The sequence below is a fragment of the Oncorhynchus keta genome, chromosome 8, assembly GCF_023373465.1.
Source record: "Oncorhynchus keta strain PuntledgeMale-10-30-2019 chromosome 8, Oket_V2, whole genome shotgun sequence".
NCBI lineage: Eukaryota > Metazoa > Chordata > Actinopteri > Salmoniformes > Salmonidae > Oncorhynchus > Oncorhynchus keta.
The window spans coordinates 34,890,592-34,918,591 of NC_068428.1; the positions used below are offsets into that span (position 1 = coordinate 34,890,592).

At 41.3% G+C, this 28,000-nt stretch overlaps 1 protein-coding gene across 1 annotated transcript; it reads left to right on the top strand.

Annotated features, from left to right (window-relative positions):
• Positions 1-16: 16 nt before the first annotated feature.
• LOC127931426 (uncharacterized protein C14orf132-like) lies at positions 17-27,997 on the top strand. Its single transcript, XM_052524055.1, has 2 exons — positions 17-102; positions 27,280-27,997. The coding sequence occupies exons 1-2, from the start codon at positions 76-78 to the stop codon at positions 27,499-27,501; spliced, it is 249 nt and encodes an 82-aa protein (XP_052380015.1). The 5' UTR covers positions 17-75; the 3' UTR covers positions 27,502-27,997.
• Positions 27,998-28,000: the final 3 nt, after the last annotated feature.

The window sequence follows — 28,000 nt, forward strand, 5'->3', positions numbered from 1 at the left end:
GTCCTTCTCTGGGAATACAAGGGCGACACGACACTGTTTCAAGATAGACAGAGGTGTCCTCACACGCGTATCACAATGGATCTCTCATTTATGGCTGCGCAGGTAAGTCCTAGATACATTTTTGTTATTATTAATCAATAGAAGTTGTGGGGTTTCCATGCAATTGTCGCAGAATAATTATTTGAACGAATATTTTGAAAAGCCTACTAATGTGCATAAGGTAGTAAGAAAAAAAAATCACATTTATTCTGTATGGCGTCTGTCTGTTTATGTGGTCAATTATAGCCTGCCAACAAGGAGTAGGGATACGCACGAAGTTTCTCTCTCGGTGAACTTGATTTTGTCATCAACAAGCTGAAATAAATGTTATCGGTTCCCACCGTAAACCTTGAGATCAATATCATATTTTATTAAGGTTAACCAACTTGTTGATTTATTCAAAACGGTATTTTTGGTCAGTAGCCGATAGGAAATTACACGATCTTAAATATTATAGTGAACAAAAATATGGACGCAACATGCACCAATTTCAATGATTTTACTGAGTTACAGTTCATATCATGAAATCAGTCATTTAAAAGCAATAAGTTAGGCCCTGACCTATGAATTTCATGGCTAGGCAGGTTTGCACCCACTGGGAAGTCAGGCCCAGCCAATCAGATTTCGTTTTTCCCCATTAAAAGAGCTTTAATACAGACAGAAATACTCCCAGCACCCTGTCAGACGATCCCACAGGTGAAAAGGACAGATGTTGAGGTCATGGAGTGGCGAGGTCTGTGATTGTGAGACCGGTTGGAAGTACTGCCAAATTCTCTAAAACGATGTTGGAGGCAGCATATGGTAGAGAAATTAACATTCAGTTCTCTGGCATCACCTCTGGTGGACAATCCTGCAGCAGTCAGCATGCCAATTGCAAATCTTGAGACATCTGTGGCATTGTGTTCTGTGGCAAAACAGCACATTTTAAAGTGTACGTTTACATCCTCACTGTAGCACAAGGTGCACCTGTGTAATGATCATGCTGCTTATAATCAGCTTCTTGATATGCCACTCCTGTCAGGTAGACAGATTACTAACATGGGTAGAAAACAATTTTGTGCACAACATTTGAGAGAAAATACGCTTTTTTGTTCTTATGGAAAATGTTTTAGATTTTCTTTTCAACTCATGAAACATGAGACCAAGACTTTACATGTTGCATTTATATTTTTGTTCAGTTTAGATAAGGCCAAATATAATTTTAATTCATGAAATGTAATGTGATGAAATATGTAGCCTAATAATAGAATATAAAAAAAATCTATGCATGGATGTTTTTAACCATGTTCCATTATTTTACTCATCCTGATTTTCAGTTGTTATATCTGACTGAAATGTTATCAGACAACTTTGTAATCAACAGGACATTTAAAGTAATCAAATTGAATCAGCCCAGATGAGATCTATATTATGCAATTACTAAAGACTTGGAGTTGATCAATATCCATTAAGATAGCATAATGGCAGACTACCGTGTCATAGTACCAATATGTGATTCACAATGCAATATTACATTTTAGGAATTTAGCAGATACTCATCCAGAGAAACTTAGAGTAGTGAGTGCACATATTTTTGTGCTGGTCCTCTGTGGGAATCAAACCCACAACACTGGTGTTGCAAGCGCCATGCTTTACCAACTGAATATACGGGACCACCACTACCTTGAACATGTAACTCCACATAAAGACTCTAATAAATTAAACTTGTCCATGGACAAATGTTGGACAAATCTTTATGACTCACCTTGATTTTTATTGCTAGCCCACTTTAATTTATCTGATTATGAGTGTGATGGCCTCAGGGCTGGTCATGCATATAAATGAAGGTGGCAAGCTATGTCTTTAGAAACATGGCTGTCATTAGGGTGGGCAAGGGGAGAGAAGACAATTTTTACCTGTTTCCTACTTACCTAAATGCTACTTAGCCCCATCCCTCAAGAGCATACATGTATTCTACTTACCATATCCTACTTACATCTGGATCCTGGTCTTATCTTCATCCTAGGTACATCTGTATCCTAGACCTCTGCCTCAGCTTGTCAAGAGCAGAGGTATGATCAGTGTTCAGTTTGGTGTACCACAGCTGGTAGAGAGAGATGTATGAGGACCACATGATGCTTTATCACCCAGTTGTGAGGTCCAGTTTGGTGTAGAGCTGGTCTTAGAGAGAGATGACCTCAGCCTTCAGCTTGTGAGGTACATCAGTTTGGTGTAGCCTCTGAGCTGGTCTTAGAGAGAGATGACCTCAGCCTTCAGCTTGTGAGGTACATCAGTTTGGTGTAGCCTCTGAGCTGGTCTTAGAGAGAGATGACCTCAACCTTCAGCTTGTGAGGTACATCAGTTTGGTGTAGCCTCTGAGCTGGTCTTAGAGAGAGATGACCTCAGCCTTCAGCTTGTGAGGTACATCAGTTTGGTGTAGCCTCTGAGCTGGTCTTAGAGAGAGATGACCTCAGTCTTAGTGTTTGATACAAAACCACATCCTCCTTGTAATTCCTTTGCCACTTGCTAGTCCTATCCAAGATCTTTGACTGTTGCTTGGGTGTTAGCCATGGGTGTGTGACTAATATAATAATAATAAAATATATCAATTAGCAGAGGCTTTTATCTCAAGTAATTTACAGTCAAACGTCTACACATTTCCATATGGGTGGCTCCAGCGGGAATCAAACCCATAATCCTGGCATTTGCAAGCGCCTGCTCTACCAACTGAGCCATGTTAGGCGGTATCAGCTGAAGTCCCTTGTATTTACAGGCTTTCTGATATAGAGATAAGTTATCAAAGCTGTGAAGTGATGGCCGATGGGAGGACTCCATCGGTCAGACAGAGGGTTGACACAGCTCTGCCTGCCACCTTGAGCGAGCACTCCATTAGTCTCTGTCAGAGGCGCCATGTCTCTCTGCCTGGCTCTCTACCATGCTCCCTGCTCTGCCCCAGTGTCATCTCGCCCTCGATGCCCTAGCTGACAGGCAGGAGGTAGTCACTTTAATATTCATGCTGGAGATGCTGGAGAGCCTGCCTAGTTACCAAGTTCTGTCATAGCAGGCCTGTGTTGGAGCAATGTGTCAGAAGAGGTTTTCCAAGAGCTTGCGATTAGGCACTCAGAGCCTCAGTTTCAAACTTCCCACTCACTCTTGTTTCATTACTTCCATTCTCATTCCATTGTTATTATTCCATTGTTATTATTCAATTTCTTTCTTCCATCTCCTTATGACTTATGTGTTCATTGGAAACTAGAGAGCAGAGAGAGAACAATCAATATAACTGCATCTAACTGTATTACACTGTTGGTCAGGGGTGGACTGGGACCAGAAATCGGCGCTGGCATTTCAAACACACCGGCCCACTTATTTCCTTGAGGTCCCCACACCGGCCCATTTCTTTCCTTGAGTTAGATAATGATAATTTTTGCTCAAAAACACAACTTAGACAGGCCCTAGAGGCTGAAATGGATAAGATGTTCTATGACACATTTCTCTTGCTCTGCTAGCTTTGATCTGAAAGAGGAGCCAACTTGTAATGAGCCAAATAACTTTCCCTTTATTCGTACCCGTCATTTGTGCCCTTGATGCAAATTTATCGTGGGGCTATATTCCTTTTGACAGATGATGAAGAATGCTTGAAGTTTTGCACGTTTTTCTCATAATGACCATGATTGTAATCAAGATTTCCCCTTATTGCTCTCTAGGCTTTTCCGTTTATCTCTTGCCAGTGATACTGACACCTTTTCCAACTTTGATTGAATTTTCTACTGGCCACTGCTTTTGACAATGTCATGTTTCTACCCTAAACTAAAAAGTAACATTTCTGCTGCTTCTACAAGACTCATGCTGTGTATGTAATTTGTCACATATACTGATCTTGGCATCAATCCCACCACGTTAGTATTTTCTAATTCATGCTCTCATGCTATTCTATACATGCTTGGATTAATTCATGCTGTTTGTTGCTGTTAACATACAGCGCATGTCAACTGTCAGTAAGTGAGATGCTTGTGAGTGTCTTCCATAGTTTTACATAGAGGGTGGGTAGGCTACAACTGGTCCTGAACCTAAACCCTCTGTCTGAATGGAACTGATAGTCAGTCAGTCAGCCAGCTCAGCATAGCCAGTCAGCCTATCAGCCAGCTCAACAAAAAGCCAGTCAGCAAGCTCAACATAGCCAGTCAGCCAGCTCAGCATAGCCAGTCAGCCAGCTCAGCATAGCCAGTCAGCCAGCTCAACATAGCCAGTCAGCCAGCTCAACATAGCCAGTCAGCCAGCTCAACATAGCCAGTCAGCCAGCTCAACATAGCCAGTCAGCAAGCTCAACAAAGCCAGTCAGCAGCTCAACAAAGCCAGTCAGCAAGCTCAACAAAGCCAGTCAGCAAGCTCAACAAAGCCAGTCAGCAAGCTCAACAAAGCCAGTCAGTGATGGTCATAGACGTACTGTAAGTGCTGGATCTGCTGCAGCTATACACGCTATATGGATGTGGGTACAGTAGGATCAGGAAGTGCGCCGTCACTTCTTGACTCGCTCGACTGCCACCAGATCGAAGTGCTCTAAGACCTTGACACCATCCTTCTGATCATCTCCCCAACCAAGGTCTTGTTTTCGGGACTTACCAACAGGCGGCAAATAGGCTTAATTATTTCACGAGAGCTGATTTTCCTCGGCTTTCTAGCCCAGGGTGTGTCAGAGTGCATGTACTGTAATTAGCAGGAGATAACGATGGCTTCTGGCTACCAGCTCTCCGCAGTAATTTGTCATGCTTGAGCTAGTGCCTTCTCTGAATGAAGGAACTTTCAGACGAGGTTGAAACATTGTGGGCTGGCAACAGTGTGTGTGTGTTTGTGTGTGTGGAACAGAAACACAGAGAAGATTGGCTAGTTGTGAGAAGTTCTTGGATTACCACTTCTCAGGAGACCTCTGACACAGTGCATGAAATCGGATCAAGCAGTAGATATCTGAATCAGGGTGACTAGAGCTGTGGCAAAAAAGAGATAAGCACATTCTGTGGAGAGGGTGATTATGTCTCACGATGTGTGAGAATAAATGATGATGTACACCCATGATACTCATAGGTTGTTTACCCTGTAGACAAAGGAAATTGGAGTGCAAATGAAAATGGCAGGGCATTGAGGGGAGGCCACAGAGGTAGTGAGTCAATAACTATAGCCAGAGGTGCCTTTCTCTCTGGAGCTGCCTGCACAAGGAAGCAGCCTAAGCAGAGCACCCTGTTTCCAAACTTAATGGATTTCAAATGTCTTTAAAGAGGTTTTGACCTAGTCCAGCCATTGTCAAGTGAACAAATGAGATTGTGGTCATAAATGACATCATCTTGTTTACTCATCCCTGCTCAGAGGTTTCTTCTTCTCTCTATTAACAGGGATACGTTGTGAACAAACAAGAGTTACAATATTTAACCTTCCAGACAAAAAGGAAAACCTAGTCATTTGCGCAACTGAATGCATTCAACTTAAATATTTCTTCTGAATATAATGGATTGGGGCTGCCTTAATCAACATCAGGGGAGCAGATGTTGTTGGGGGTTAACTGCCTGCTCAAAGGTAGAATGGCAGATTTTTTCACCTTGCTGACTTGGGGATTCAAACCAGCAAGCTTTCAGTGACTAACCCAACACTCTTAACCACTAGGCTACCTGCATCCCATACATATACCTGACTTGCATAGCAGAGAATCAGACCATTTTTCTAAGTGAATTTTATTTTCATTATCTTCATGTCTGATGTTTTTAATTGAATGGGAAACATCATGATTCTGTATTTAGAGATACAGTGACATTTTAATGTGTTATTTACATTCAGGCCTAATGGAGTAGAAGAGAAGTTCATCTTTGTTTAAAGACAACTGATTTTCTTCAGTTTTTGTAAGTACTGAACCATTATATTGTGTTCACCCTAGGTTACCGTAGATCTTACTCTCCATGATAATGATATGGTCTATGTTCTCAAATAGTTGACTGAATACACAATCTCATACAAACAACTGTACAGTGCCATAGCTACTTACTGCCCCTACAAAGATTTTGCATGTTGAAGGCTATATCTGAGCTGGTGTCTTGCAGGAGCCCGAGGTCCCCTTTCTACCCTGGTTGTGTCACATTACAGTAGACTCCACGCTTTGACGCAACTGACCTGGGGTCAGTGCTTCCACATCCTGTGTAACTCATCATCAGTAAAGGGTGGGGGAGGGACAAACCCATACAGTAGTCCTGCTCCTGGCCTGTAAACTGGTCATGGATTTCAAGTCAGACTTACTGGAGGGCATCTATCAGCCCAGTGACTCATCCTGAACAGTATAATAAAATGGGGCCAACTGGTAGGAGGTGTACAATAAGGATCACCCCTATACATGTAGGATCTTCATTTGAGCCAGTTTGCTACAGCAGGAAAATAATCCTACAGTAGGAAAATGAATTATTATGTGGATTATAATTAATGGACATTGTTGTTGGGGTTGATACATTTTTCGTTAGGAGCAAATCAAGTCTGAAATTTCAAAGTGGAAATTACAAACATTAACAACCTTTTCAATAATCAAATACACTACACGTTTGCATCTCCTGTAGTGTAGGACAATTCTCAGCAACAAAAGAGAGAGCAAATTAAGATCCTACATCTGTAGCCCTCTGCACTGTGGAGCACATGTAGATTTGTATTGTATTGCCCTTTTCATGACGGTGCTAGCAACCACGTGAGTGAGTTAGCTACTGACCGACAAGGCCAACAACACAAACAAATTGACTATACAGATACAAGTAGTGAGTGGAGTTGCACATGGACTATACTAAACAAGTTAAATGTCTTACCTAGATTAAGTGTTTCCCTTATAGACCTATAGCTACGTGTTGCCTACATTTCCCCACTCTCCCATTCTGAATAGCCTGAAGCCACAGGGCTGTTCTAGCAGGCTCTATTCCCTATGTGGGAGCATTGTGAACTGTAGGTTCACAATGTAGGTTTGACCTGGTTACATTTACATTGCGCTACACAGCACCTAAACATCAACCACAAAGTTGGCTCTTTTACGCTTGGTGTCTATGGGAAAGAATGTTTGTTTTCCCCAATTTGTGGGCATGTTCAAGGGTAATTCCTTATTATTACGTGAATATCGACTCGGAGTATAGCATTATTCAAATATTCCCCATGTAATGTTAATGGGGTGCTAACATGGCTGCCATAGGAGATGTAAGTGTCATGTAAACACATCATAATAACCCACAAGCATTTCGCTACACTCGCATTAACATCTGCTAACCATGTGTATGTGACAAATAAAATTGGATTAGATTTGATTTGATTTAATTCTCCTTCCAGACATTATATTCCCCATAGATGCAGTAATTAGAGGTCAACAGAACTCCACCACAACAATGGAATTGCCAGGGAAACGGGCTGTGGGGGAAGCTAGCCTACTTTACAAATACAAAACAGGTTATTGCTTTAGGAGAAAAACATTGTTTTATCTTACATGGGCTAGTCAATATGTCAACTGTAGCCTATCCAATAGACCTAAAGTTACAACTTTCATAATGAGCAATTAGGCTATGTTTAGATAGATAAATCGTTTTTCGGTTGATATTTCAGACAGGGGATATTTTCCTTTGCTCAGATCTCAATTTGCAAATGTTTCCAAGACATTATCATTGTTTGTTTAGTATCATTAATAATTGACATGCAGTACACCCCAACGAGGACCAGAAGAATATTGTAGAGTTTAATGTACAACATTATCCCATCATAGTTAAGATAATTCACTATAGACATACGCAAGATGAGAATGTTTATAAAGCCAATGGACAGAAAAATGTATCTACATTTAGTTTATTATTTACATGTGAATTTCACATTATGTTGAGGTAAAAATCAGAGTATAATGCTTGTATGGATGTGAACCCCAACACATCTTTACCAATCAACTGCATTACTGTTAAAAATGACTGACTACCATCAACGACTTCTGTATGCTAGCTATGCTGACCAGTTTATATGAACAGGATGTAGCATTTAGCAGTCACTTCTTCTAAACCTAAAAGGGACAACTTAAACATGTTATGCAGCGAAAACATACATAGAACATATCCAAATTGGACTTAAGTAAGCACATTGTGGGCCTGTTTCAATACATCAATCGTGACGGATTTGACGAATATCCACTTTGTTAGATCAGATTTGTTGAATGTGCGCCAATCTGGTCAATGGAACGTCTGTGTTCCATTGACCCCTTTACTGTATCTACTGTATGTAATGTTAATGGGGCACTAACATGGCTGCCATATAATGTTGTAGTGTCATGTAAATGCATCATAATGCAGAAACCTCAGTGTCCCAACTCTATAAATACATGGTTCTGTAATCAAATCACATTTTAATTTGGCACATGCAGATGTGTAGACCTTACAGTGAAATGCTTACATACAAGGCCTTAACCAACAATGCAGTTGTAAGAAAATACAAAAAAAAGTAAGAATTAAAAGTAACAAATAATTAAAGAGCAGCAGTAAAATAACAATGAGCGTGGCAATATACAGGGGGTACCGGTACAGAGGTAATAAGGGTAATATGCACATTCCTGGATGGGAGACCAGATGCTGCTGGAAGTGGTGTTGGGGGGCCAGTAGGAGGCACCCTTTCCTCTGGTCTAAAAATTGGGGACACTGTCCTGTGTAGGGTGTCGTCTTTCGGATGGGATGTTAAACGGGTGTCCTGACTCTCTGAGGTCATTAACGATCCCATGGCACTTATCGTAAGAGTAGGGGTGTTAACCACGGTGTCCTGGCTAAATACCCAATCTGACTCTCAAACCATCACGGTCACCTAATAATCCCCAGTTTACAATTGGCTCATTAATCCCCTCCTCTCCCCTGTAACTATTCCCCAGGTCGTTGCTGCAAATGAGAACTTGTTCTCAGTCAACTTCCCTGGTAAGTTGTGGGCAATGCAAATAGTCTGGGTAGCCATTTGATTAAATGTTCAGGAGTCTTATGGCTTTGGGGTAGAAGCTGTTTAGAAGCATCTTGGACCTAGACTTGGCGCCCCCAGTACCGCTTGTTGTGTGGTAGCAGAGAGAACAGTCTATGACTAGTCTTTGAGTCTTTGACAATTTTTATGGCCTTCCTCTAACACCTCCTGGTATAGAGGTCTTGGTAGTCAATTAGGCAGGTTACCTTAGTGTTCTTGGGCACAGGGACTACGGTGGTCTGCTTGAAACATGGTGGTATTACAGACTCAGACAGGGAGAAGTTTAAAATGTCAGTGAAGACACTTGCCAGTTGGTCAGTGCATGCTCACAGTACACATCCAGGTAATCCGTCTGGCCCTGCGGCCTCGTGAATGTTGACCTGTTTAAAGTTCCTACTCACATCGGCTGCGGAGAGCGTGATCACACAGTCGTCCGAAACAGCTGATGTTCTAATGTGTGTTTCAGTGTTACTTGACTCAAAGCGAGTATAGAAGTTATTTAGCTCGTCTGGTAGGCTCGTGTCACTGGGCAGCTCTCAGCTGTGCTTCCCTTTGTAGTCTGTAATAGTTTGCAAGCCCTGCCACATCCGACGAGCGTTGGAGCCTGGTGTAGTACAATTCAAACTTTGTCCTGTATTCATGATTTGCCTGTTTGATGGTTCGTTGGAGGGCATAAGCGGGATGTTTTATAAGCTTCTGGGTTAGTGTCCCACTCCTTGAAAGCGGCAGCTCTACCATTTATCTCAGTGCAAATGTTGCCTGTGCTCCATGGTTTTTGGTTGGGGTATGTACGTACAGTCACTGTGGGGACGATGTCATCGATGCACATATTGATGAAGCCAGTGACTGATGTGGTGTATTCCTCAATGCCATCTGAAGAATCCCAGAACATATTCCAGTCTGTGATAGCAAAACAGTCCTGTAGTTTAGCATCTGCTTCATCTGACCACTTTTTTCATAGACCGAGTCACTGGTGCTTCCGGCTTTATCTCGGTGAACCATGTGATATTACAGTTTTTAATGTCCCGTTGGTAGGATATACGTGCTTTTAGTTTGTCCCATTTATTTTTCAGCAATTGAACATTGGCTAACAGTACGGATAGCAAAGGAAGATTAGCCACTCGTTGCCTGATCCTCACAAGGCACCCGATCTCCTTGCGTGAAATCTCAGTTTCTTTCTCCTGCGAATGACGGGGATGAAGGCCTGTTAGGGTGTTTGTTGTATATCCTTTTAGTCCGTCTCATTAAAGAAAAAATATTTGTTGAATTCAAGGTGAGTAATCGCTGTTCTGATGTGCAAAAGCTATTTTTGGTCATAAGAGACAGTAGCAGCAACATTATGTAGAAAATAAGTTACAAACAATGTGAAAAACAAACAAAATAGCACGGTTGGTTAAGAGCCAATAAAACAGCAGCCATCCTCTCCTGCGCCATTCAACCCAGAGGCCCGGTTTCTTATCGCGGTGGCCAAGTTCACTCCTGTATGTATTCTCTGTGGACATTTCTTGACTGTGGTAGCTGTAATTAAACTTGGGGGCTGTGGTGTAAAACGTCTGAAATACCTTTATTACAACCAAGCAAATAGGTCGCCTCTGTGGCTTTTATCTGGCCTACAGGCTGTCTACGGTGCATACAGGAAAACTCGGTATGACATTGTTTATTTCTTCACAAACACAAGCATTGTACAATCCATAAGTTGTAGTATCATACCAGACTCAATGGGAGACGTTTTCTCAGTAAGGTACATAATGAAACCTACTATTCTTCATTAGCTTGGCAAGGCTGTTGATATACACTCTTTATGTGATTATTTTTCAGAGGAAACATGCCTTTGTGTGTGGGTGTTTGTTGCTCCCTCCTTTCATTGTGTGTGTGAGTGTGGGTTTGTGTGTGTGTGTCTGCGCATGTGTGTGCGTGCGTAAGAGCATTTTGTTGTTCCCTCCTGACATTGTTAGCCTGAGAAGGAACAGATGAGTGTCCTCACACTAAGCAGCCTCATCCCTGTGATGCAGCCCAGTGGATAACGTTACATCACATGGAGCCCAGCCCCAGAGCAGCGCTAACACTCCGGGATCCCATTCACCTCTGTGTGTTTTACGGTCTGCTAGGTTAGAACGCCCAGCTGCATACTACCACAGCACCTCTGTGTTTTTTGCGGTCTGCTAGGTTAGAACGCCCAGCTGCATACTACCACAGCACCTCTGTGTTTTTTGCAGTCTGCTAGGTTAGCAACGCCCGGCTGCATACTACCACAGCACCTCTGTGTGTTTTGCGGTCTGCTAGGTTAGCAACGCCCGGCTGCATACTACCACAGCACCTCTGTGTGCTTTACGGTCTGCTAGGTTAGTAACGCTCCGGCTGCATACTACTACCACAGCACCGGTGCATCTGTGTTTTACCACAGCACCTCTGTGTGTTTTGCGGTCTGCTAGGTTAGCAACGCCCGGCTGCATACTACCACAGCACCTCTGTGTGTTTTGCGGTCTGCTAGGTTAGCAACGCCCAGCTGCATACTACCACAGCACCTCTGTGTGTTTTGCGGTCTGCTAGGTTAGCAACGCCCGGCTGCATACTACCACAGCACCTCTGTGTGCTTTACGGTCTGCTAGGTTAGTAACGCCCAGCCTCATACTACCACTGCACCTCTGTGTCCTTTACGGTCTGCTAGTTGGCCGGCTGCATTCTACCACAGCACCTCTGTGTGCTTTACGGTCTGCTAGGTGGGTATCACCCTGCTGCATACTACCAGAGTAAAGACTCACCCAGGCGGTGAGCCAGCAGGAGGGGAATGATCACAGCGTGGGGAATATCCCGTGTCCTTATTGTCGAGGTTGGGTGATGGACGTCTTGCTCAGCGCTGCCAATGTTATAGAGATGTGGTTAGCCCCACTCTGAGCCCAGACACAAACTTTTAGGGGAAATTAGTAGTGGTGGGCACTGATATAAAATTGATAATTCAATATAATTTTGTTACTGGCCGATATATTGTGGTGCATCACTGTAGTATGCCATATAGCAATAATATTGTGGCAAATCATTCTTCTTCATTTATCAACACTTAAAATAGCAGTTCACATGTTCTGTTTGTCACGCCCTGATCTGTTTCACCTGTTTTTGTGATTGTCTCCACACCCTCCAGGTGTCGCTTATTTTCCCTGGTCTATTTATCCCTGTGTTTCCTGTCTCTCTGTGCCAGTTCATCTTGTTTGTTCAAGTCAACCAGTGTGTTTTTCCCCATGATCCTGTTTTCTTTTTCTAGTCTTCCTGGTTTTGACCCTTGCCTGTTTTTTCTGGACTCCCGTACCCGCCTGCCTGACCCTTCTGCCTGCCCTGACATCGAGCCTGTCTGCCACTCTTTACCTCTTGGACTCAGAACCTGGTTTTGACCTTTCGCCTGTCCAAGACCATTCTCTTTGCATACTCCCTTTGGATTAAATAAACAACAAAGACTCTAACCATTTGCCTCCTGTGTCTCGCCTTGTGCCCTTATAATGTTCCTTTATCCCCATAAAACGCTCGCTGGGCAGATAGAAAATAGCTGGATGACTGTGCTGGGTCAAGGATGCTCCATCTTCAGTAGTATGACTGGGCTCAATCAGACTTGGGAAATGGTGCCTCGCTATGAAAATTCCATGACAATGGATTGTGGAGGCAGAAATCAATAATTGTAACACATTTTCCTAATCAATTGGTTGGTTATGAACTATGCCAAATAGTGATATCCTTTAAGTATGCTTGATTTGAATAGAATATATTACCATAGTGATGGAAGGATGGAGTCATCACTGAGGGACATGGAATGAGCTTGTTTCACAAATCTATATAGGTCAGGATATATAACAGGTTTAAATGTCTGGTCCGTAATAGCACATAGAATAACAATGTCTGAATTGAAAAATGGCAGTACAGCTCAGAGTTTTATTGTGATGTGAACCAGGGGTTTATAGGTATTGGACTCCATATTCAAGTTCGTAAACAAAGCCAATGAGTATGTGGGCCAAACTTGCTATATTTGTGCATCCATAAAAGCATTTTACTTTATGTTTTGTTAGATAGATGTCATATTGGTTTCTCAAGTTTTGCACCTTTTGATTGTTGGGTCCTTTCTGTTTGGTGAGGGAGGAAGTAGTAGCTATGAGAGATGTAGACGTGACTGATGCTGTATGGAGTAGAGCTGTGATGGTCATGACATTTTGAATAACGGTATTGGTCAGCCAAATGACCACGGTCACCATTATAATTGTTTGAATAGCAAAATGTGTCGCTGCACAGCTGTTTTCAGGTCTTTCCAGTAATGTTTGAATTCGCATATAAATTTATTAAAAATCCTACAATGTGATTTTCTGGATTTTTTTTCTAATTTTGTCTGTCATAGTTGAAGTGTACCTATGATGAAAATTACCGTCATCTTTTTAAGTGGTAGAACTTGCACAATTGGTGGCTGACTAAATACTTTTTTCCCCCACTGTATGTAAATAAGGTATTTCAGTTTTTTTTTATGTTAAACAAAGTTGCAAAAATTTCTAAAAACCTGTTTTTGCTTTGTCATTATTGGGTATTGTGTGCAGATTGCTGAGGATTTTTTATTTATTTAATTCATTTTAGAATAAGGCTGTAACGTATCAAAATGTGTCAGAGCCGTGTGTATAGGTGGCAGGGAAGTCAGGCGCAGGAGAGTCAAACGGAGTGTAAAATGGAGTCCTTTAATGAATGTCCACGTAACATGCTCCATAACACTAATAAGAATAGAATATAAACATACATGGGTACGAGGACCCGTCACGCAATAAATACAATAAACACAACACTGACAAATAACAATCTCTGACAAAGTCGTGACAAAATGTGGAGAAAGTTAAGGGGTCTGAATACCTTCCGAAGGCACTGTATATATACAGTACAGGTCAAAAGTTGGAACGTACCTCCTCATTCAAGGGTTTTTCTTTATTTTACTTATTTTCTACATTAGAGAATAATAGTGAAGACATCAAAACTATGAAATAACACATGGAATCACATAGTAACCAAAAAAGTATTAAAAAATAAAAAATGCATTTCTCAAAGTAACCACCCTTTGCCTTGATGACAGCTTTGCACACTCTTGGCATTCTCTCAACCAGCTTCACCTGGAATACTTTTCCAACAGTCTTGAAGAGTTCCCACATATGCTGAGCACTTATTGTCTGCTTTTTCTTTAGTCTGCGGGCCAACTCATCCCAAACCATCTCAATTGGTTTGAGGTTTGGTGATTGTGGAGGCCAGGTCATCTGATGCTGCACTCTATAACTCTCCTTCTTGGTCAAATAACCCACAGCCTAGAGGTGTGTTGGGTCATTGATCGTCTCACTAATGATCGTCCCACTAAACGCAAATCAGATGAGATGACGTCTCGCTGCAGAATTGTGGTAGCCATGCTGGTTAAGTGTGCCTTGACTTCACCATTCACCTACTCTGTGTCTCACAAAGACACGGTGGTTGGAACTAAAATTCTCAAGTTTGGACTCACCGGACCAAAGGACAGATTACCACCAGTCTAATGTCCATTGCTCATGATTCTTGGCCTAAGCCAAGAATTATTGGTGTCCTTTAGTGGTGGTTTCCTTAAAGCAATTCGACCATGATGGTCTTGATTCACGCAGTCTCCTCTGAACAGTTGATGTTGAGATGTATCTGTTACTTGAACTCTGTGGAGAACTTATTTGGCCTGCAATGTCTGAGGATGGTAACTCTAATGAACTCATCCTCTGCAGCAGAGGTAACTCTGGGGTTTCCTTTCCTGTGGAGCTCCTCATGAGAGCCAGTTTCATCATAGCGCTTGATGGTTGGACTGAACTTGAAGAAAGTTCTTGAAATTTTTCCCGAATTGACTGACCACCATGTCTTAAAGTAATGATGGACTCTAGTTTCTCTTTGCTTACTTGAGCTGTTCTTGCCATAATTTGGACTTAAATCAAATCAAATGTATTTATATAGCCCTTCTTACATCAGCTGATATTTCAAAGTGCTGTATAGAAACCCAGCAACAACAAAAAAAAACAGCAAGCAATTCAAGTGTAGAAGCACGGTGGCTAGGAAAAACTCCCTAGAAAGGCCAGAACCAAGGAAGAAACCTAGAGAGGAACCAGGCTATGTGGGGTGGCCAGTCCTCTTCTGGATGTGCCGGGTGGAGATTATAACAGAACATGGCCAAGATGTTAAAATGTTCATAAATGACCAGCATGGTCAAATAATAATAATCACAGTAGTTAATAATAATATTAACTAATAATAATCACACTCCTCAGGAGTAAATGTCAGTTGGCTTTTCATAGCCGATCATTAAGAGTATCTCTCTACCGCTCCTCTACCGCTCCTGCTATCTCTAGATAGTCCACAGCCAGGTGGACTGGGGACAGCAAGGAGTCATCATGCCAGGTAGTCCTGAGGCATGGTCCTAGGGCTAACAGGAAGCCAGTGTAGGGAGGCTAGCACTGGATTAATATGATCCATTTCTTTGGTTCTAGTCAGGATTGTAGCAGCCGTATTTAACACTAACTGAAGTATATTTAGTGCTTTATCTGGGTAGCCGGAAAGTAGAGCATTGCAGTGGTCTAACCTAGAAGTAACAAAAGCATGGATACATTTTTCTGCATCATTTTTGGACTGAAAGTTTCAGATTTATGCAATGTAACGTAGATGGAAAAAAGCTGTCCTTGAAAGAGTCTTGATATGTTCGTCAAAAGAGAGATCAGGGTCCAGAGTAATCTGATAAATTGTCAGATTCAACAAAATATCTCTTTGTTTCTTGGGACCAAGAACAAGCATCTCTGTTTTGTCCGAGTTTAAAAGTAGAAAGTTTGCAGCCATCCACTTCCTTATGTCTGAAACACAGGCTTCTAGCGAGGGCAATTTTGGGGCTTCACCATGTTTCATTGAAATGTACAACTGTGTGTCATCCGCATAGCAGTGAAAGTTAACATTATGTTTTCGAATGACATCCCCAAGAGGTAAAATACATAGTGAAAAACAATAGTGGTCCTAAAAACGGAACCTTGAAGAACACCGAAATTTACAGTTGATTTGTCAGAGGACAAACCATTCACAGAGAAAAACTGATATCTTTCCGACAGATAAGATCTAAACCAGGCCAGAACTTGTCCATGTAGACCAATTTGGGTTTCCAATCTTTCCAAAAGAATGTGGTGATCGATGGTATCAAAACCAGCACTAAGGTCTAGGAGCACGAGGACAGATGCAGAGCCTCGGTCTGACGCCATTAAAAAGGTCATTTACCACCTTCACAAGTGCAGTCTCAGTGCTATGATGGTGTCTAAAACCAGACTGAAGCATTTCATATACATTGTTTGTCTTCAGGAATGCAGTGAGTTTCTGCGCAACAGCTTTTTCTACATTTTTGAGAGGAATGGAAGATTCGATATAGGCCGATAGTTTTTATATTTTCTGGGTCAAGGTTTGGCTTTTTCAAGAGAGGCTTTTTTACTGCCACTTATAGTGAGTTTGGTACATATCCGGTGGATAGAGAGACGTTTATTATGTTCAACATAGGAGGGCCAAGCACAGGAAGCAGCTCTTTCAGTACTTTAGTTGGAATAGGGTCCAGTATGCAGCTTGAAGGTTTAGAGGCCATGATTATTTTCATCATTGTGTCAAGAGATATAGTACTAAAACAGTTGAGTGTCACTCTTGATCCTAGGTCCTGGCAGAGTTGTGCAGACTCAGGACAACTGAGCTTTGGAGGAATACGCAGATTTAAATAGGAGTCCGTAATTTGTTTTCTAATGATCATGATCTTTTCCTCAAAGGAGTTCATGAATTTATCACTGCTGAAGTGAAAGCCATCCTCTCTTGGGGAATGCTACTTTTTAGTTATCTAGCGACAGTATCAAAAATACATTTCGGATTGTTCTTATTTTCCTCAATTAAGTTGGAAAAATAGGATGATCGAGCAGCAGTGAGGGCTCTTCGATACTGCACGGTACTGTCTTTCCAAGCTAGTCGGAAGACTTCCAGTTTGGTGTGGCGCCATTTCCGTTCCAATTTTCTGAAGCTTGCTTCAGAGCTCAGGTATCTTCTGTATACCAGGGAGCTAGTTTCTTATGGAAAATGTTTTTAGTTTTTAAGGGTGCAACTGCATCTAGGGTATTGCACAAGGTTAAATTGAGTTCCTCAGTTCGGTGGTTAACTGATCTTTGTCCTCTGACGTCCTTGGGTAGGCAGAGGTAATCTGGAAGGGCATCAATTCATTTTTTGGGTTGTCTGAGAATTTATTGCACGATTTTTGATGCTCCTTGGTTGGTGTCTGAGCAGATTATTTGTTGCGATTGCAAACGTAATATAATGGTGGTCCGATAGTCTAGGATTATGAGGAAAAACATTAAGATCCACAACATTTATTCCATGGGACAAAACTAGGTCCAGAGTATGACTGTGACAGTGAGTAGGTCCAGAGACATGTTGGACAAAACCCACTGAGTCAATGATGGCTCTGAAAGCCTTTTGGAGTGGGTCTGTGGACTTTTCCATGTGAATATTAAAATCACCAAAAATGTGAATATTATTTGCTATGACTACAAGGTCCGATAGGAATTCAGGGAACTCAGTGAGGAACGCTGTATATGGCCCAGGAGGCCTGTAAACAGTTCCTATAAAAAAAGTGATTGAGTAGGCTGCATAGATTTCATGACTAGAAGCTCAAAAGACGAAAACGTCATTTTTGTTGTTGTAAATTAGCTCTATTTGGTAAAGACCATCTTTTTGTATACCAACCCTACCTTGTCACAACACAACTGATTTGCTCAAACGCATTAAGGAAATAAATTCCACAAAATAACTTTTAACAAGGCACACATGTTAATTGAAATGCATTCCAGGGTCCTGCCTCATGAAGCTGGTTGAGAGGAGAACGCCAATAGTGTGCAAAGCTGTCATCAAGGCATGGGGTGGCAGGGTAGCCTAGTGGTTAAAGTGTTGGACTAGTAACCGAAAGGTTGCAAGTTCATATCCCGAGCTGACAAGGTACAAATCTGTTGTTCTGCCCCTGAACAGGCAGTTAACCCACTGTTCAAAGAAAGGGTGGCTACTTTGAAGAATCTCAAATATAGAATAGTTTTTCATGTGTTTAACAATTTTTGGTTACTACGTGATTCCATATGTGGTATTTCATAGTTTTGATGTCTTCACCATTATTCTACAATGTAGAAAATAGTACAAATAAAGATAAACCATTGAGTAGGTGTCCAAACTGTTGACTGGTACTGTGTATTTAACGGTTATGACAGTGATTTTATCTTCATGTCGGTCTTGATCCATAATCATCGGTTACACAACTATACAGTAATTGTTCCAGCCCTACAGTATGTGGACATTTCAAAGGCATGTAGTGCCCTCAATAATTAGACAGTTACAGTCTTATTAAATGGGTGACACTCGCTTTGGGGCATTTTCTGTAGACTCATGTGCTTTCCCTGCTTGGTTTGTATGAATGAAAGCATGATAATGGCTTGGAACAAGCTGTCAGTTCTTAGTAAACCGTTGGGAAAAATGGTGTTTGACAAAATACAATGCTATTTACTTAAACAAATTGACAACAGACTTTCAGCATGCTTATAGAGAAGGGCACTCAACATGTACTGAACTGACACAAATGACTGATGATTGGTTGAAATAAATTGATAATAAGAAGATGTATTTATTTTTACCAATGACTTTTAAACAAAGTGTGTGTGTCCATGTATGCTGATGATTCAACCATATACTCATCCCACATAGCCTGGTTCCTCTCTAGGTTTCTTCCTAGGTTTTGGCCTTTCTAGGGAGTTTTTCCTTGCCACCGTGCTTCTACACCTGCATTGCTTGCTGTTTGGGGTTTTAGGCTCGGTTTCTGTACAGCACTTTGAGATATCAGCTGATGTACGAAGGGCTATATAAATAAATTTGATTTGATTTGATCAGCAACCACAGCTAATTAAGTCACTGAAACCCTTAACAAAGAGTTGCAGTCTGTTTTGGAAAGGGTGAACAGTAATAAACTGGTCCTGAACATCTCTAAAACTAAGAACATTGTTTTTGGTACAAATCAATCCCTAAGTTCTAGACCTCAGCTGAATCTAGTAATGAATGAATGCCTGTTGAACAAGTTGAGGAGACTAAATTACTTTGCGTTACCTCTGATTGTAAACTGTAATAGTCAAGACATATAGAATTAATAGTTGTATAGATGAGGAGAGGTCTGTCTGTAATAAAGAGATGCTCTGCTTTTTTGACACCACACTCCAACAAGCAAGTTCTTCAGGCTATAGTTTTGTCTTATCTTGATTATTGTCCAGTCACGTGGTCCAGTGCTGCAAGGAAATAACTAGTTAAGCTGCAGCTGGCCCAGAACAGAGTGGCACATATTGCTCTTCATTGTAATCAGAGGGCTGATATAAATACTATGCATACTCGTCTCTCTTGGCTAAGAGTTGAGGAGAGACTGATTGTATCACTTCTTTTTTAAAGAAACAATGTGTTGAAAATCCTAAATTGTTCGCATAGTAAACTTACACACAGCTCTGATACACACAGCTCTGACACACACACACCCAACCAGACATGCCACCAGGGGTCCTTTCACAGTCCCCAAATTCTGAACAAATTCAAGAAAGCATACAGTATTATATAGAGCCATTATTGCATGGAATTCCGTCCCATCTCATATTGCTCAAATAAACAGCAAACCAGGTTTCAAAAAACAGATAATGCAACTCTTCACGGCACAGCGCCTCTCCCCTATTTGACCTAGATAGTTTGTGTGTATGTATTGATATGAAAGCTACGTGTGCCTTGAAAAAAAAAGTATTTGGGTTGTTCTTGTCTATTAATGTTCTGTATTATGTCATGTTTCATGTTTTATGTTTCATGTTTTATGTTTCATGTTTTGTGTTGGACCCCAGGAAGAGTAGCTGCTGCTTTTGCAACAGCTAATGGGGATCCTAATACAATAGCAAATACCAAACATTTGAATGAGTGTACACAGTAGCCTGTAGTTAATGGATGATATTTTCAGTGTGTTTAGGAGAAGAGAGGAGAATGTCAGAGTTGAAACCCATTGTCTCAATAATCCATTTGTACAAGAGACTGATTTTTTAAATAAGAGTGAGTGCTCTTCACAGGTGAGTAATGTACAGCTGATGGACGTGCTCAGTGTCTTTACTATGTTTTCAGTTCAAAGTGGACACGTGAGCGCTCATTCTATGTTTCCACTGAGCAAACAGGAGCTTTGGGCTATTGATTCTGCACTTGCGATTGAACACGTTACATCCTTTTCCTTCCTGCTGAATCCTCTGGCTATTCATGGGTTGCACATTTCGTCACAATATTGTTTTGAACATTAATTTTGGACTGATACCCGAATGAGCATTCTACTCAATGCATTGTTAATGAGCGCTGATGAAGATTTAATCAGAAGTGCATTACAGTGGCTTGGAAATACAATGATCTTTCAAAGGGAGGTAAATAATTAGTAGGAAAACCTTTTGTCATCGTTTTAATGTCACCATGTTGACTTTACTTGCAGTATAACTTTAGCTAGCTAGCTAAGATTGAGGAGAGATCACTGGATTTTAGCTAGCTAACTTTAGCATTGTTTTACATTTTTGACAACCTTTGATAGCTAATGACAACATTGTCATCTGTCTAAAGACAATTTGACAAGATGATGATGGCAAAGTTGTTTTCTACTAAATATTTGTCTACTTTAGAAATGTCATCCTATTTCCTGGACACTATAGTGTAAATGAGACAAAAAGTTGTTAGCCTCCTTCCAGATTGACTGGATTTATCACAATTTTTGGGCACCGAGTAATGGAGGTGCAACCGGTGAATAGGACAGAAGATCATTTGAGGGCCATTTACATTACTAACATAAGTCTAGTGAAATCTATCACTCTTCAACATCAGATTTGCTAATTTTCTCGTTACAATAACCTTGGCTGTGGTGTGGCCTGCTTCATGTGTGAGTGTAGCTATTAGCATACCGTAAATACCATAGTATATAGACAAACAAAATAGGGATAGCAATTCAAACTATGCAGATGCTTCTCACCTAAGACATATTGCACACAATGTTGCACACTTGATTAATGCAATGATTCACAAATGTGTGGATATTTTAAAAGCCTTCCATTTTCAATTTGGTTAACAGCAAAAATTCTGTTTTTTGGTATTAATGTAAATAAGGTAATTATTAACAGGACATGTGGTGTGGGAGAGCCCTTGTGCACTGTACCACTCAGATTGGGTATTTGGTGTAGATGTCTACTTCTGGGGATAGATCTGGGAGACATCTCTTAAAGAGAGATTTGAATCTAGATCCATCTCTTTACACACTCTCTTGGACCTAGTTTGTATCATCAGAGTAGTGTATTGTAAAGAAGACCCAGTGAACTGAGAGCAAAGTGCCATGACTAACAACAGGCTGACGGCTTATTTGAGGAACTGCCCACAGAAACGTAAAGAAACAGTGACTGCTTCTGACAGATGCATTGTAAAGAAGAATCCTAAAGTGCTCTCTAACAAATATCCAGTCCAGGCTGTAGGGTTGACAGCCACTGACATACAGGAACTATCCTGACACTCATACCAGGATGTGGTTGGTTTTCTGTTGATGTTACATTTACATTTTAGTCATTTAGCAGACGCTCTTATCCAGAGCGATGTACAGTTGACTTACAGTCATCTTCAGATAGTTAGGTGAGACAGCCACATATCACAGTTGTAGCAAGTACATTTTTCCTGAATACAGAAGTGATCAGAAAAGTCAGTGTTAGTAGGAAAAGACAAGTGCAAGGGGGAACAAGACTGAGATACTCTTTGAAGAGGTAAGATTTCAGACGTTTTCGGGACTCTGCTGTCCTAGCATCAGGGCGAAGCTGTTTCCACCATTGGGGTATAAGAACAGAGAAGAGCTTTGACTGCGCTGAGCAGGAGCTGACCTCCCATAAGGGTGGGAGGGCCAAGAGACCAGAGGTGGATGTTCACTCCTATGGGAGCTCTGTTGAAATGCATTGTTTTCTCTCCTGATTAAAAAATGGACAGAAGTATGGTGTTCTATGGATGTGCTAGCGTAATTTACTGTATACTACAGTAAGTGGTCATATTTAACACAAGTGATATTGTGAATGATGCATCTTACACTTCTTTTCACATGTATTATGTAAAGGATCAGCGGGTGTCCTAACAAAATATATACGAGCACCAGAGCAAGACAATAAATTGTGAGGTGGAGAAAGCACAATGAATAAAAAGACCAACTGTACACTTGGAGATTTACGTAGAATGTGATTGTGACAGTGATGAAGAGCGAGCATCGAAAATCAACTGAATTGAGTTCATAAATCTAGGTCGTCTAGCCAGGGAGTACCAAGGCTCCAGACCTAGCATCTTGTCGATGTCTCTTAATAATTGTCTCAGTTGTGAGTTAGCACGGTCTGCACTGGGAAGCCAATATATATGCCAGAAAGCCATTTCAAAAGGCGTTATGGCTGTGACAGACACCTCTATTACCTGAACGTAGCACTTTAATGGTTAGTTGGAGCTGAACTTGCGTAATCCAATGTTAACGAATAAGCAAGTGTTGGCTCCATCTCTCATTCGGACAGAAGGGCTTGTCTTCAAAGGCACACAGGCTTTGAGGGTAGGTCTCTGGGGCAGTCGGGTTGTGTGTGTGTGTGTGTGTGTGTGTGTGTGTGTGTGTGTGTGTGTGTGTGTGTGTGTGTGTGTGTGTGTGTGTGTGTGTGTGTGTGTGTGTGTGTGTGTGTGTGTGTGTGTGTGACAGTGATGTTAAGAAGATGAAATAAGGAACAGTGATATAAACAACACTTTTATGTCATTGCAGTTTTCTTAGTCAACCTTGTAAGGAATTTATTGAATTTAAATATCAAGCAGTCGTTAGTTAACAGGGTACTTAGCTTTAAAAAATATATATATTTCAAAACCATTTACTTGGTCCTTTGTTCACATTTTCCAGTTCTGTTTCAAGTGGTTTGAATCTTCTCTTCAATTGAATGGTTTGAATCTGCCCTTTACTGCTATAGCCCAGAGAAATGCGTTAAATGACTCATTCATGAATGGCAAAAAAGACAGTCAAAAACAAAATATTAAGAAACAAGATTTTAAGTGTTTGTCCTTTTTCTACAAGATACAATAACATTTTTTTTTACACATATCTATATATATATTTTTTTTTTACACATATCTATATATTTTTTTACACAAATGTAAGCACATTTTTGGGTAGGCACAAAACCTTCATACACCATTATTATTTTTTACCAGTACCGGTTACATATAGAGGAGTCCCGTGACACTTGTGGGGGTCGTATAATGAAAGGGAGAACACCATCGGGTTCAGGAGTCTCCCCTTTCCATGATTTGTAGGTCGAACTGTTTGGATGCTACATACAGGGCCTTCGGGAAAGTATTCAGACCCATTGACATTTTCTACATTTTTTTACGTTACAATGTATTAAATAAACATTTTCCTCAGCAATCTACACACAACACCCTATTATGACAAATTGAAAAAAATATTTTTAGAATTTTTCAAACATGTATTTTTGTTTTGAGACAAGAAATTGAGCTCAGGTGAGTGCTCAGCACTCCACCAATCAGCCCTTTATGGTAGAGTGGCCAGATGGAAGCCACTCCTCAGTAAAAGGCACATGATAGCCCGCTTGGAGTTTGCCAAAAAGCACCTAAATCAAATCAAATCAAATGTATTTATATAGCCCTTCGTACATCAGCTGATATCTCAAGTGCTGTACAGAAACCCAGCCTAAAACCCCAAACAGCAAGCAATGCAGGTGTAGAAGCAAGGTGGCTAGGCTAACTCCCTAGAAAGGCCAAAACCTAGGAAGAAACCTAGAGAGGAACCAGGCTATGTGGGGTGGCCAGTCCTCTTCTGGCTGTGCCGGGTGGAGATTATAACAGAACATGGCCAAGATGTTCAAATGTTCATAAATGACCTGCATGGTTGAATAATAACAAGGCAGAACAGTTTAAACTGGAGCAGCAGCACAGTCAGGTGGACCTAAAGGACACCTCAGACCATGAGAAACAAGATTCTCTGGTCTGATGAAACCAAGATGGAACTTTTTGGCCTGAATGCCAAGCTTCACGTCTGGAGGAAACCTGGCACCATGCCTACGGTGAAGCAAGGTGGTGGTAGCATCATCCTGTGGGGATGTTTTTTCAGCAGCAGGGACTGGGAAATTAGTCAGGATTAAGGGAAAGATGAACAAAGAAAAGTACAGAGAAATTATTGATGAAAACTCTGCTCCAGAGCACTCAGTGACTTCAGACTGGGGTGAAGGTTCACCTTCCAACAGGACAACGAGCCTAAGCTCACAGCAAAGACAATGCAATAGTGGCTTCGGGACAAGTCTCTGAATGTCCTTGAGGGGCCCAGCCAGACCCGATCTTGGACCCAATCTAACATCTCTGGAGAGACCTGAAAATAGCTGTGCAGCAACGCTCCCCATTCAACATGACAGAGCTTGACAGGATCTGCAGAGAAGAATGGAAGAAATTCCCCAAATACAGGTGTGCCAAGCTTGTGATGTCATACCCAAGAATACTCAAGGCTGTAATCGCTACCAAAGGTGCTTCAACAAAGTACTGAGTAAAGTGTCTGAATATTTATGTAAATGTGATATTTACATTTTTAAAATAAATTAGCAAAAATGTCTAGAAACCTGTTTTTCTAAATCATTATGGGTAATTGTGTGTAGATTGATGAGGACCTTTTTGTATTTTATCCATTTGAGAATAAGGCTGTAACGGAACAAAATGTGGAAAAGTCAAGGGGTCTGAATACTTTCCGAAGGCACTTTCCGTTTTAATGACAAGACCGATTTTCCTGATGTCTCATGGTCTGACAAACACCTCTCTAGCTCTGCCAACTTTCACCGTAGATGCAGAATTTAATGGGTAAGCCTAATAACCAACATATCGGTAACGCAGTGCCTTCTTCCGGGTAGCCTGATTATTTTATACCTTCTCAACCAGAAAACCAGTTTTCAACCATGACATTACATCCTTAAGATGTAATACTCCATAGCTTTCCCACTGGGCATGAGATGAAATACATTTGACATGTGGGTGAGCTGTCTCTTTAATTCCTCTCTATTGATTCTCATTGAGGTGTGAATAGCTGGAGCAGTCAGGTGGAAAACAGACACATCTACAGAAAAGTCATTACAGCCCTTTCTTTGATCAGGGCCCTTATCCACAAAGCAACTCACAATAGGGCTGATCTAGGATACGTTTGGCCTTTCTGATTATAATTAATACGATTATCTGAACAGGTGGAGTCTCCGGTTATCACGGAGACGACCTGATTCACTGAATGTCTTCTTAAAGAGATCACTTTTATTTTGGGATATTGCAAAATATGACTTTTACATTCATGACAGGAGAAACAAATAGATTCAGAAGATAATTTTAGTTACTCATCTTGTTTCTATTAATTTCTAGCATGTCAAGCTAACTAGGTAGCTAGCTTTGTAGCCATGGATATATCAAATCAATTTTTACTTGTCACATTCGCCGAAAACAACAGGTAGACCTTACGATGAAATGCTTACTTACAAGCCCTTAAGAAGCCTTTTTGACCTAGACTTGGCACTCCGGTACTGCTTGCCGTGCGGTAGCAAAGAGAACAGTCTATGACTAGAGTCTTTGACAATTCTTAGGTCCTTCCTCTGACACCGCCTGGTGTACCAGGCAGTAAAACAACCAGTGCTCTCAATGTCTCCTGAGGGGGAATAGGCTTTGTTGTGCCCTCTTCACAACTATCTTGGTGTGTTTGTACCATGATAGTCTGATGGTGATGTGGACACCGAGGAACTTGAAGCTCTCAACCTGCTCCACTACAGCCCAGTCGATGAGAATGGTGCCATGCTCGGTCCTCCTTTTCCTGTAGTTCACAATCTTCTCTTTTGTCTTGATCACGTTGAAGGAGAGGTTGTTGTTCTTCCACCACATGGCCAGATCTCTGACCTCCTCCCTATAGGCTGTTTCATCGTTGTTGGTGATCAGGCCTACCACTGTTGTGTCGTCTGCAAAATTAATGATGGTGTTGGAGTTGTGCCTTGGCCATGCAGTCATGAGTGAACAGATAGTGCAACTTCCATGGTTTAGCCAAGTACCTAGCTAGCTGGTGGATGTTTTCCTTTTGAAACCAGGACAGAGAAAGCAACATTCACCTCCATAAATGCTGTTTACATTGGCATCTAGAGTATACTGAATGAAGCACTTAAGGGACCTCATGGGCACCCTTAACTTGGGGAAATTCACCTTAAAAATGGTTTGTGTAACTGACTTAAAGTTAAAGAACCTTTACGGGGAAAAGATAGGGGAAAATGTACTTCAGATGTTTTGTGAAACTGGACCCTGATCCTTGATCAGCACTGCTACCCTGAGACTCTTTGTGGATACGGGCCCCTAGGGGTCTCTAGGGACTTCAATCTGCCACTTTGGTTGTACCATTAATGTACCCCTACTGCACAAACTCCTTTCTCATGAAGATTTGCTATAAATGAGCAAACAGTCAATCCCTAAAGAAATCACAGAAAACAAGGCACTCAGGATCACTTCTCTTATCCCCCTCATGTTTGGGGGTTTGGTTGCAGATACAGCCTCATGGTCTCATTCACTTCTCTTATCCCTCTATCATATTTTGGGGGTTTGGTTGCCCAGTACAGCTGTGTATTATTTTCTAAGAATAGTGGATTCTGTCATGCCATCCTCCTCCTACTGTCGATAGTATTGAGATACTGTGAGTATGTTCTGAATGTGTAGGTGTAGGAATCTATAGGTTCCATACTATCACTGGAGAAAGAATAACATTGACATTCAGTAGCTTATTGTAGATAGCTTTCAATGAAAACGTTTTAATGTATTACAAATAATCTTAATATACAGTATATGCTCAATTCGCCCATTTGAAAAAGCTTTACCTTTCTAGATAAGGGTTCTGAATTCGCAATGAATCAGAGCCATAGCATCAAGGTTTTCAGACTATTTACTTTCTCAAGTCCAAGATAAAGTTGGAAAGGAGACAAATGAACTGAATAGTTAATGAATATCGAAAGGGAGAAGAAGATTAGGCCTCTGGACTATATTGATATAGGAAGCAGTGTTTCCAGTTATACATGAAATGAGTGTAATTCTTAGTCTAAAGCACTGCAAAACTCCGATATTTGTCCCTCTGAGTTGAATGCGCTTTGTTTTCTCTTTCAGTCGGTCATGGCGGGGGCTTTCATGGACTCGCCTAATGATGACGACAGCACGGACCACTCACTTTTCAACTCCTCGGCCAGCGTCCACGCCGCCTCTATGGCGGCCCATGACCAGCCGGAGCGGGAGCCCATGTCCCGCGACGCCATCTGGCTTTGGATTGCAATCACCGCCACCATAGGGAACATTGTGGTCGTGGGAGTGGTGTACGCTTTCACTTTCTGAGTGGTGGAAGCCATGATGGAGACATGCCAGCAGGAGGAAGCTTCTAGACAAGACATTTGGACATGAGCTAGGAACACCACAGCAGCCAACGGCCACTCTCAAAGGCTACACTGTTACAGAACAGTGAATGATTCTTGCATTGGCATCTTGTCCAATCATTTGAAAGACAAGGCATTGTTCACAATTACAGAAATTAATATGTGTAATAAGTTGGTCATGTTACTGCAGCCAAAGGTCAAAATATGGAATATTGTATACATTAGTGCTGTTGACTATACATTAAGATGTGAACATTTCTGATGAAGCTTTCTGATGAAGCTTTAAATAGTGAACAGTGATGTACTCTGAATACCCTCAGATGTCATTGGTCAATTCTTTAATCATTGGACGTAAAATATTCAGATAATAAAACCTTAGTAACGTGCTGTTTGGAGCGTTTAGAGATCATTGTATGGAAAGTAACACTGGTAAGTTTTAGCATGTCTTTAACATCACAGTC

Coding starts and splice junctions, on each gene's coding strand:
- LOC127931426 (XM_052524055.1), top strand. CDS start 76: ATGGATCTCTCATTTATGGCTGCGCAG. Junction 103..27,279: donor TCTCATTTATGGCTGCGCAG/GTAAGTCCTAGA, acceptor TTTCTCTTTCAG/TCGGTCATGGCGGGGGCTTT.